Below are 13,081 nucleotides of genomic sequence, written 5' to 3' on the forward strand. Positions count from 1 at the left end.
GCGTAATTGAATATCAAAAATTTAAAAATCAAAATTTTACAAAATTTACCTAATGAAACGGCACTGGAAATCTAATCATCGTATTCTTCATAAAATTCTGCGCATATTTGATTTTACAAGTTTAAGTCGACCTTTGCAAATAAGAGGTGGGGGTGAGTGGGAACCTTCTTATGAAAAAATGGCTGTAATTCCGGTTCTGCTAAATCGAATTTTGCATACTTGGTCATGTTGAAAACAGCTCTTTTTCGTCAATGTAAGGGTCTTATCTTCGAAATAGCCTAATAAGTAATATGCAAGCTAAGAGGCGTTATTTAATTATTTTCAGAAATCTAGTTTTCTTTGGAAAATATTAAATACAAGTATGCATTTTTAATCCTGTATTAAAAACTTAGACCAAATTAGCAACATAATACTGAAAACCGTAAGTCGATACCTCTTTGCTATCTCGAGATATCTTAAAAAATGTGTAAACTCTAAACATAACTGATACTGTCACCGGTAAACAAGGTTAAGGAAAAGTAGTGTGCTATGGAAAAAGCAAATAAACATTTTCCAGATGTAAACGTATATAATTAATGAAAACAACAATAAGACAAACGACACTATAAAATATAACAAAGAAATAAAAGCAACTACTTACTTAGTCTTAGTGACTGCCTAAAAGTTCAAATTGTTGCCCATCATTTTCGATGCCAAGCATTTACTCTTTCAAGAGTAGATTGAACAGCGACATATTTAACTGTTTTAGACTTTTATTTATGGGGACGGATTAAATATCTTGTTTTTACCGCTAGACCCCCTACTCGAGAAAACATGATCTTGATCTAGAATCTAGAGAATACGAAACGCCATTCAAAGCATTGCGAAAGCAGCAATTGAGGCTGATGTTCAATCTACTCTTGAAAGAGTAAATATTTGCATCGAAAATGATGGGCAACAATTTGAACATTTAGGTCGTCACTAAGTAAGTAGTTGCTTTTATTTCTTTGTTATATTTTATAATTTTGTTTGTCTTATTGTTGTTTTAATTATATACGTTTACATCTGGAAAATGTTTCTTTGTTTTTCCATAGCACACTACTTTTCCTTAACTTGGTTTACGGGTGACATTAACAGTTGTTTAAAATTTACACGTTTCTTAAGATATCTCGAGATAGAAAAAAGGTATCGACATGCGCTTTTCGGTATTATGTTGCTAATTTGGTCTAATTTTATAATAAAGGATTAAAAATGCATACTTGTATTTAATATTCTCCACAGAAAACTAGATTTCCGAAAATAATTAAATAACGCCTCCTAGCTTGCATATTACTTACTAGGCTATTTCGAAAATAAGACAGTTACATTGACGAAAAAGAGCTGTTTTCAACAAGACCAAGTATGCAAAATTCGATGTAGCAGAACCGGACTTACAGCCATTTTTTCATAAGAAGGTTCCCACTCACCCCCACCTCTATTTGCAAAGGTAGACTTAAACTTGTGAAATCAAATATGTGCAGAATTTTACAAAGAATACGATGATTGCATTCCAGTGCCCTTTCATTAGGCACATTTTGTAAAATTTTGATATTTTAATTTTTGATATTCAATTACGCCCTCTAGCGGTGGACCTACAATTATGAAAATAATTTCCAAGCTTTTCCCGAGACAACTTTTGTTATAAATATTTTTTTCTCAAAGCTGTACTATAAACAAGATTTCTGAATAGAAAACTATTTCCTGAGATATGTCCGAGAGCCATTCTTATTGGGACAGCCGGTACAACATAAATTTTTATTGATGTGGACCGCCTTTACGATAAAGTAAATAATAAAAACAATAAATATAATAAAACCAATACTTATAGTAAAGAATAAAAACGAATCTGAAGGGTCATCACCGCAACTGTCAAATAAATGTTATGAATTTATGCCAAAATGTCACCTTTGTTCGATCGCAGTTAGAGTGTAATCCGAACAAGTGTGCTTTATAAAAACGCTTGATATTCCACTTATACAAATTAAATGAATCAAATTAGGGTATGTTTCTTTAAATTTACATTAATAGAAATCTTCCAATATTATTTCTACGCGTATAAAATAAAATTTGTCTAGTGGCTGTAATTCCAGTGTACTCGGTTAAACGATTCTAAAAAGGAACAGACCTACCACATATATTTCCTGTTGGTATCATGTGACGTCACGTGCTATGACGCGGATGACGTGCAACGGTATCTATATTGTACGGACCATATAAATATGTCTCTTTTTGATTCTCCATTGATTCTGACCCATGATTTTCATACCTGTGAGGGTATTATTTTGAGTGATTTCAGTTTGACAACTTTACTTGCGGTTTGCACATTAGTGAAATTTTGGATTTATAATGAGCTGTCAGTTGCAAACAAAGTATAGCTATTTTTAAAACCAAAGTTTTTATATGAATATTGTAACTTACTCTTCGTCTGAGGTGAAAGCTCCATCGCTTGGTTTTACTGTTAAATGAAGCGAATTGTCACCTGGTAACATGAGCTTCGAAAACGGAGTATCTTCATACTGTGCTAATCGAGCCCAACTGGAAAGAAGCTGTCTGCAAGGATTTACTTTCACTTCTCTGTGCAACTTTAGTTTCAGATCATCTAAAAATCAAAAACAAAATTATAAATTATACATTGAAAATATAGGTATGTAAATTCTAATTCACGATATATGTACCGGGTGTCCCAATAAGAATGGTTCTCGGCCATATCTCAGGAACCGTTTATAGTACAGCTTTGAGAAAAAAATATTTATAACAAAAGTTGCCTCGGGAAAAGCTTGGAAATTATTTTCATAATTGTAGGTCCACCGCTAGAGGGAGTAATTATTGAATATCAAAAATTAAAAAATCAAAATTTTACAAAATTTGCCTAATAATAGGGCACTGGAAATCCAATCATCGCATTCTTCATAAAATTCTGCGCATATTTGATTTCACAAGTTTAAGTCTACCTTTACAAATAAGAGGTGGGGATGAGTGGGAACCTTCTTATGAAAAAATGGCTGTAAGTCAGGTTCTGCTGAATCGAATTTTGCATACTTGGTCTTGTTGAAAACAGCTCTTTTTCATCAATGTAAGTGTCTTCTTTTCGAAATAGTCTAATAAGTAATAGGTTTGTTCGTAGAACGATCAGCAACCGTTGCCAACCGTCAGACGCAAGCGCGTTCGTAGTCTACGAACTCGAACTGTTAACTGCGCAGCGCTAACTGTTAACTGCGCATGCGTCTGATGGTTGGCAACGGTTGCTGATCGATTGGATCGTACTACGAACAAACCTAATATGCAAGCTAGGAGGCGTTATTTAATTATTTTCGGAAATCTAGTTTTCTTTGGAGAATATTAAATACAAGTATGCATTTTTAATCCTGTATTACAAAATTAGACTAGATTAGCAACATAATACCGAAAACCGCATGTCGATACCTTTTTTCTATCTCGAGATATCTTAAGAAGCGTGTACATTTTAAGCAACTGTTAATGTCACCGGTAAACCAAGTTAAGAAAAAGTAGTGTGCTATGGAAAAAACAAAGAAACATTTTCCAGATGTAAACGTATATAATTAATTAAAGCAACATTATAAAATATAACAAAGAAATAAAAGCAACTACTTACTTAGTGACGATCTAAATGTTTAAATTGTTGCCCATCATTTTCGATGCAAGCATTTACTTTTTCAAAAGTAGATTGAACCTCAATTTCTGCTTTCGCAATGCTTTGAATGGCGTTTCGTATTCTCTACTAGATAATGTTTTCTCGAGTAGTGGGTCTAGCGGCAAAAACAAGGTCTTTAATCCGTCCCCATAAATAAAAGTCTAATAAAACAGTTAAATATGTTGCTATTCAATCTACCCTTGAAAGAGTAAATGCTTGCATCGAAAATGATGGGCAACAATTTGAACATTTAGGCAGTCTCTAAGACTAAGTAAGTAGTTGCTTTTATTTCTTTGTTATATTTTATAGTGTTGTTTGTCTTATTGTTGTTTTAAATACGTTAACATCTGGAAAATGTTTATTTGTTTCTTCCATAGCACACTACTTTTCCTTAACCTCGTTTACCGGCGACAGTAACAGTTATGTTTAAAATTTACACATTTCTTAAGATATCTCGAGATAGAAAAAAGGTATCGACATGCGGTTTTCGGTATTATGTTGCTAATTTGGTCTAATTTTGTAATACATTTATGTATTGTATTTAATATTTTGCAAAGAAAACTAGATTTCCGAAAATAATTAAATACCGCCTTCTAGCTTGCATATTACTTATTAAGCTATTTCGAAAATAAGACACTTACATTATCGAAAAAGAGAACCGGGCTTACAGCCATTTTTTTTTCAGCAGAACCGGGCTTACAGACATTTTTTCATAAGAAGGTTCCCATTCACCCCCACCTCTTATTTGCAAAGGTAGACTTAAACATGTGAAATCAAATATTTTATAATAATATTTATTTAGGAATAACAATAAAGATTTACAAAAAAATAAAAAGCATAATGAGTACTACCTAAATAAACATAAATAACTCACTGAAGCTGAGCTACCTTGTATATATATTATTAATATACATACAAAAGTAGCACCCCTTGTGCGTGAGACTTAAAAATATAATATATTAACTTACAATATAAACAAAAACAAAAAATATTTAACAATTGTATAAATGTATACAGTTATATGGGAATTTATAAAAATACTAAAAACTCTAACATTAAATAAGAAAAAAATAAAAATATACTAATTTTACTATATGTAATTTGTGATATAAATGTGTCCATCAATTCAAGGAATGTTGCAGTTGATAATAAAAATCTCTATAGATGTAAACTTTATTTTCGATATTTATTTCATACTTAAGTTTATTTATTAGAATTGTCCATTAATAAGTTCTTCGCAAAATTTTGTTGATTTGCTCCCAATCCATTGTTTAATTTCATATTTATACCTATGTTTTTTATAATTTTTAAATTGTTTTAAATTATCCGGTAGTAAATTGTACAATTTGGGCCCTATGTAACCAACATATCTTTGGAGGATGGATTTATTACATTTTGGTAGAATTGCATTATGTTTTATATATCTAGTTTGATGGGCATGACTGTTAAAATTTAATATTATCTTTTTTTCATGTATATGTATAAGGGCTTTATAGCAGAATAATTTACGTACAGTTAAAAATTTACTTTCGTTATATAACAGCTCACTAGAATATCTTAAATTTTTCCCGTATATAATTATAATTATCCATTTCTGAATAATATTTATAGAATGTAAGTAATTATTGCGTATTCCACCCCATCCTAAAAGACCATATGTGAGTTGAGATTGTATAAGTGCATAATAAATAATTCGTAAAAGAGTTATTCCTAAAAATTGTTTTAAAAATTTAAATCTTGATAAGAGTCCTCTTAATTTATTTACTATATTATTTGCTTGGGTGTTCCATCGTAAATGCTTATCAATTATTATACCTAGATATTTAATTTCGTATGTATGTGGAATTTCATTTTTTGCATCAATTTTTAACGGGCCAAGATTTGGAAGGTTATTAACATATGATGTAAATGGCATATATTTTGTTTTTTCTACATTTAAGGTAAGTTTATTAAACTGAAACCACTTTTGAATTGTAGCAAAATCTGTTTCAGCTTTTTGTTTTAAGTTATTCCATGTATTTGCATCATAGAAAATAGCTGTGTCATCTGCAAAACTTATTATCTTACCTGTGCTATTCAGTCTAAATAGATCATTAATATAAATATTGAAGAGAATTGGCCCCAAGACTGTTCCCTGTGGTACTCCGTAAGATATAATTCTTCCTTTACCGATTTCTCCATCTATAGAAACATGTTGTTGTCTATTTAGCAGATAACTTTCTAGGATGTTATATGCAAGTCCTCTTATACCATATTTTTGAAGTTTATTCAGCAGTATTTTATGTGAAACCGTATCAAATGCCTTTGCTAAATCTACAAATATACAAAGAGATGGTTTTGCATTATCAAGAGCTTTGTAGATGTTAGCTGTTAGATCACAGATTGCATCTTCCGTTGATTTTCCCTCTTGAAACCCATATTGACATTCAGATAGTATATTAAATTTTTTTAAAAAATTTGTAACTCTTATTTTAATTATTTTTTCAAATATTTTGCCTATATTTGAGATCAGTGTTATAGGCCTATAATTTTGACAATATATTTCTTCGCCAGATTTGAATAGTGGTTTAATAGTTCAAATTTTTAATATATCTGGAAAAATACCTAAATTAAGACATGAATTTATTATGCATGTTAAGGGATTTGAAATCTGTTTTGTTATTTCTTTTAAAGTTTCAGATCTAATATTGTCGTGCCCTGGTGACTTTTTATTTTTTAAATATTTTATAATTTCTTTAATTTCATTTTCAGTTGTTTGAGACAGGTACATACTATTTTTTATTTCCAGTATGTTTTCTCGAAATTCAGTTGGTTCAGGGATCATTTCTGCATATCGTTTTCCTAAATCGGTATAGTAGTCAACAAATTCATTTGATATGTCTGTTTTGTTAGTTAGTATTTCATTATTTTGTGTTTTTATCAGTTTTATGTTTGTTTTTGAAACTGTTTTTCCACATAGTTTATTTATGCATCTCCATAAATTTTTAGACATATTTTTGTTAGTATTTATTAACCCTTCTGCATAAGTTTTTTTTGCTTGTTGAATACATTTTGATAAATTATTTTTACTTACTTTGTACCTGTTCTGTAAATTTTTATTATCGGGATGAGTTTTTAATGATTTGTATAAATTATTTTTTTCATTTATTAATCTAAGTAACGATGGTGTTATCCATGGTTTTTTGTATCTTTCTTTGTGTTTAATTTTTATTTTCTTAGTATTAATGTTTATATAATTTTGTAGTTTTTTAATGAAACATTCCATGCTCTTATTAACATGTGTTTCAGAGTAAACTAAAAACCAATTTTCTTTTCTAAATCTAATTTTAGTTTTTCGTAATTGATAAAATATTTAAACATTTTTGATTGCATGCCATTTATATTTGTGTTGTTAAAATTATTAATACTGAGTGCTATAGGTGAATGATCAGTTATATCATGGTATCTAAAAATATAAGATGTAATATTATTCTCAAAATTTAAAGAACATTTGACAAATAAATGATCCAGACAAGTTTTACTTGCGGGACGTGTATATTCGTTTATATATGATATAAATCCATACTCACTCATGATACTTTTATACTCTTCCACGAATTCTTCATTACAGTCTAAAAGATTAATGTTTATATCACCTACAAAAATATGAATATCGGATTTATTGATATTATTTAAGTAACTCATTAAATTATTATTAAATGTTATTGGACAAGTACTTGGTGACCTGTACAGAGCTGTTAAAATTATCTTCTTGTTGTTAATTAAAATTTCTAACTCAACTAGTTTTGTTACTGTTATATCTACTATTTTGTATTTATGGTTAATATACTTTTTTATATAAATCATTACTCCATCGTTTTTATTAAATGTACCTGAATTGTATATTAATGTATAACCTTCAATTTGAAATAAATCCAAATCATTTTGCTTAAAAGTTTCCGTTAAAATTATAAGATCAAAATTTGTTTTACATTCAGATAGAAAAATTACAAAAGCATCAAAATTTTTTTGACAACTTCTTATATTCATATGCATAATATTAAGAGGTTGTAATAAATTATTAATTAAAGTATTAAAGTTTGTCATTGATTCTGGTATGCATGATTTTTTATCAACTACTTCATATTCTTGAATAAATGCATCCATATATTTTTTAGTAAATTGAATTTGATTTCAATAGTTAAATAAAAAATAAAAAATTTAAAAGCTATTAAAATGTTAAAAAAATGTTGGTATAAAGAACATAAATATTTGATAAATAAATGTTAACAAATTTTGTGAAAACAAAAACAAGATAAATGATTTTCACTTTTAAATATTTTATAGTATTTATTTATTTATTTTGTATTTATTTTTTATTCTGTAATCTTGTTCTTTGTTTAAACTTGTTAACATTAGTTTGCCTATTATTAATTTGTAGTCTATTAGGAACTGTGTTGTTTTTCAGAGTGGCTTGTGAAGAAGAAGATATAGAAGATCTAGAAGAAGTTATAGATTTACTAGAGATAATAATATGTTCTTTCCTTTCACTTTCATCAGTTTCACCTTCTTCTTTGTTGCTATGTTGATTGTTTCGGTTTTTTAATGGTTCTTGTTGCTTGGTGGAATTTGATGTCAATGGTTCACTGATGGTTTGCTGCGCAGTTGTGTTAAGTGGTTTTAAGTTATCAGTGGTATAGCTTGTACCATCAACGTAAAGTCTATTTCCTTTAATGTATGCTGCAGTTCCTTTTTCTCGATAATAGTTTAAATGTTCTTTTAGCGTTTTTTGTTCCTCTCTCTGGTTGTAAGTTAGATCATTTACAACATAAATTTTTGTGCCTTTTAATTGAAAACAATTATTGAGAATTTCTTTCTTTTTAAGGTATGATATTAGATTTAATTTAAGTGGTTTATTCCGGACGTTTTTTAAGCAATAGAAATTATTTATACCATTAACACTCAATGTAATTTTTAAAAGTTGACTTAATTTATTGCAAAATTTGCTTACTTCCAAGTTTTCGGAGTTTTCAATACCAAAAATTAATAAATTATTTTTAATTTGGCCTCTTTCTAAATACTCAACTTTCTCTTTTAATTGTGAATTTTCCTTTTCTAAATTTTTTATCTTTTCGTTCAAGTTTTCTATGTTTAGTAGTATCCTTAATTCACTTGCCTGTATTGCGTTTTTCAGTTCACTTTTAATTTTGAATATTTCCTCGATTAGTTTATCAAATTCATTTACCATTTTTACATAATTTCTTTCCAAAATCGTTTAAATTTAGTATTTTTTAAGAGAACTTTTTAATTTCTGCTTTTCAGTTTTATGAATGAATATGCAAAAAAAAAATGCGCAGAATTTTATGAAGAATACGATGATTGGATTTCCAGTGCCCTTTCATTAGGTAAATTTTGTAAAATTATGATTTTTTAATTTTTGATATTCAATTACTCCCTCTAGCAATGGACCTACAATTATGAAAATATTTTCCAGGCTTTTCCCGAGGCAACTTTTGTTATAAATATTTTTTTCTCAAAGCTATACTATAAACGGTTCCTGAGATATGGCCTAGAGCCATTCTTATTGGTACACCCGGTATATGTGTATCTTTACATTAGTAAAATGGCGCGGATAACTCATTACCTTATATACTGTAGCGTTTCATTTTCCCAGAAATAACGGCTCTTCACATTTTGATACTGCTGTACCCATAATATTTGAAAGTGAAATAAACAAGTGAACTGTTTCACTGTGAAGCTTGAAGCTGTGAAGCTTGAAGAAAGAAGTTTGAATTACTCAAAAGAGGTTCGACTACAGGCGCTACCACCTGAAGCTAGCACAAATAATCCCCACAAATTATTCCTGGACAAGAAATCCGCGGACAAAAAAATACCCACAATTTTTTTTGGACAAAATATCCCCACAAAAAATTCCAGACAAAAAATCTCCAAGACATATTTGCTGCCGAATAGTTCTATAAAAGTTTTCCCGTGAATGCAATCGACTCAAATGTTTTTCAGCCTCAGTGCATCAGAGTTATAGTCTAAGAGCTAGTGAACCCTCCGACTAACGGTCGTCCTGTAAGGCTAGAAATTTGTCTAGTGATAATTCATAGCACACCAAGGCTAAAAACCATGACCTGGCAGGCCTCAGCGGTGCACGTGTATCTACCAGGTGAATCGAAAAGTGCAAATTTAGGGGGTAAAATAAACTTTCTCCTGTAAGGTTTAAATTTAAGTATGTGTTTGAGTAAGTCATTTAGAAGAAATGTGTACAATGACAGGCGATTCTGAAGAGCATAAGACCTTGCCAGGGGAGGGGAAAGATTAGGGGTTTTTCCTAAAATTATTCTTTTTGCATCGAACAAATTTTTCTTAGATTTTTTGAATCATTAATACTAGTGACGTCATCGATCTGGGCGTGATGACGTAATCGATGCTTTTTTTAAATAAGAGTAGGGGTTGTGTGATAGCTCATTTGAAAGGTTATTTAATTCTCTATTCAGTAATATAAACATTAACATAATTATTTATACAGGGTGTACAAAAAATTTTTTTCTTCTATTTGTCAAATTTATTCAAAGTTAATTTAATAAAAAAAAATTTTTTGTACACCCTGTATAAATAATTATGTTAATGTTTATATTAGTGAATAGAGAATTAAATAAACTTTCAAATGAGCTATCACACAACCCCTACTCTCATTTAAAAAAATCATCGATTACGTCATCACGCTCAGATGGATGACGTCACTAGTATTATATATAAGTCCTAATTTAAAAATAAAAATCGACCCGTCTGAGGATTGCTCTTGAAATTTGTCCATTCTCGAGATAATGAATTTATGCCAACTCAAACGTCCTCACTTATACTACAGTGTCGCGTCCGCTTGATTAGCAATTAAAAAACAAAGGGGTTTCCGATATTGTATTGCAAAAAACTCTTTGGGATTTCATCAATCAATGTTTACACAACTTTGAAATTTTTAGATAAATGTCCGATTTAGGGTTAAAAATGGTCGATTTCGCAATTTTCAATCGCTTTTATAACAAAAACTATTAACTTAAGAGAAAAATCACTAAAGACCTTTTCTGTTTGGAATGATTCAAAAAACTTAAAAAAAATTTGTTAGATGCAAAAAAAATAAATTTAGGAAAAACCTCTAATCTTTCTCCTCGCCTGGCAAGGTCTTATGCTCTTCAGAATCGCCTGTCATTGTACACATTTCTTTTAAATGACTTACTCAAACACATACTTAAATTTAAACCTTACAGGAGAAAGTTTATTTTACCCCCTAAATTTGCACTTTTCGATTCACCTGGTAGATACACGTGCACCGCTGAGGCCTGTCAGGTCATGGTTTTTAGCCTTGGTGTGCTATGAATTATCACGAGAAAAATTTCTAGCCTTACAGGACGACCGTTAGTCGAAGGGTTCACTAGCTCTTAGGGCCGGTATTTCAACGGCTACTTAAGCTTTTGCTTAGCTAAACCTGTGTCAAAAGTTAAGGAGAAGCTTAAGGCTATGGGTACATAATTCTCAAATATTTTACGTGTATCCCTACTTTTTCTGTCTTTACACGGCAAATTACGTGTAGTAAAATTCACACTGGTATGGATATGTAAACATTACTAGAATGTCATTCTGCTTGAAAATGTCATCATTAATTTAAAGAGATGGGTTTTGAATGTTCTTGGATAACTGTTATTTTTATAATTGCAAATTATTAATTCAGTTAATAAATGTGATAATTTTGTCACTAACTATGTATTCAGTGATTGTAATAATTTATTTGTACAACAAAGACTAATACTCAATCGAGAAAAGAGGAAAAGTGTTAAAGTGATTTTTTAATAATATATTGTTATGGAACGCTTACAATTTTGAACATCTTTAACAACAAAATACTTGGATCACAGAATATATTATCCTGATGTATTCTCTGCTTGGATCTTCCACAAATAATACACAATAAATAACTTTTTATTAAGTTCACGTCTTAAATCAATTATCTATCAAATACACTATCATATTATTTATCAAATATCAATAATATTTAATCAATAACTCAACATATTCCCGATGCAATGTCAAACATTTAAAACTGTCACTGATTGTCAGTGTCTGACTGACAATATATGCTGACAATATTATATTCGGCTGAGTACGTTGTAAGACAAAGATAGATTTGGAAAATATTACTACGGCATTGTGTTCATTTTTTTCTAATCCTGAAAAAACCAATAAATATTTTTGAAAAATTTAAACGCAGAATGAAAGACTAAATTATTACCGAGGGCCGAAAGTCCCTTAGAATAAATAAAAAGTTTATTTTGAATGATATATTTGAAATTAAAAATCACACTAAATTTTCTCTTAGTTTTTTACCCCTGTAACTTATTAAAATAAACATTATAGAAGTTCTCAGGGACTTTTGGCCCTTGCTAATAACGTAATCTTTCATTCTGCGTTTAAATTTTTCAAAAATACTTATTAGTTTTCTCAGGATTCGAAAAAAATGAATCCTCATTTGAATAGCATTGCAGCCGAAAATACGTACCGATCCTCTTAAGCTGGGTGCCGTATTTCCATCACCTCCTTAACTAAACTGGTCCTCAACTATCAAGTTAATTGGTTTGGTACCTCCGAATATGTCAAAATGTCAGAACTTAGGGCCGGTATTTCAATAACTACTTAAGCTTTTGCTTAGCTAAGCCTGTGTCAAAAGTTAAGGAGAAGCTTAAGTCGGGTGCCGTATTTCCATCATTCCCTTAACTAAACTGATGCTCAACTGTAAAGTTAATTGGTTTGGTACCTCTGGATACGTCAAAATGCCAGAACTAACTGTTGTGAGGTAAAAACCACTACTGTTGACGTTTAATTTTATATTGTCATCTGTATCAATGTCAATTACTTCACTTAACTTTGTGTACATGGTACATGTGTTGTTAGTTTATTGTCTATATTTTCTCTGGTTATATTTTTATTGTTATTTTGCATAAGCAATAGATCCGTCTTTGTTTACTGAATATATTCCTTAAAATGTCAAATTCTAATGTAAGTTTATTTTTGTAGAATAAATACCTACCAAGCATTGTAGAAATAAATAATTTTCATGTGCCTACACCTTCCAAAAGTAGTAATAATTTTAATAATCGTTATTACGATTAATACATTAATATATTATTAGATTATAATTTAATAATCTAATAATAACGTTATTACTCAAAAGTTGGTTTTCAAAATAACTCTCTAGTTAATAATCTATAGAAATAACCTCAAAAAACAGAAAACAAATTTTAAGCAAAGGCTTAAACCAACTCCCGCGCGAGCTTAAAATTATTTGGTTTAAGCCTAGGCTTAAGCCTCAATTTGAAGTGAAAATACAGGCATCTAAGCTTAAGCAAAGGCTTAAAGTAAGCTTTGGCTTAA

The 13,081-nt window shown here is 29.8% G+C and overlaps 1 protein-coding gene across 1 annotated transcript in view; it reads right to left on the bottom strand.

Moving 5' to 3' along the window:
- The window catches only part of LOC126889466 (FAS-associated factor 1), a 185,847-nt gene that overhangs the window by 111,407 nt on the left and 61,359 nt on the right, over positions 1–13,081 (bottom strand). Inside the window, exon 4 of the mRNA XM_050657784.1 lies at positions 2,437–2,617. Within this exon, the coding sequence (XP_050513741.1) occupies positions 2,437–2,617 (181 nt within the window). The remainder of the gene's footprint in view (positions 1–2,436; positions 2,618–13,081) is intronic.

Source organism: Diabrotica virgifera, chromosome 8 (genome assembly GCF_917563875.1).
Source record: "Diabrotica virgifera virgifera chromosome 8, PGI_DIABVI_V3a".
Taxonomy (NCBI): Eukaryota; Metazoa; Arthropoda; class Insecta; order Coleoptera; family Chrysomelidae; genus Diabrotica; species Diabrotica virgifera.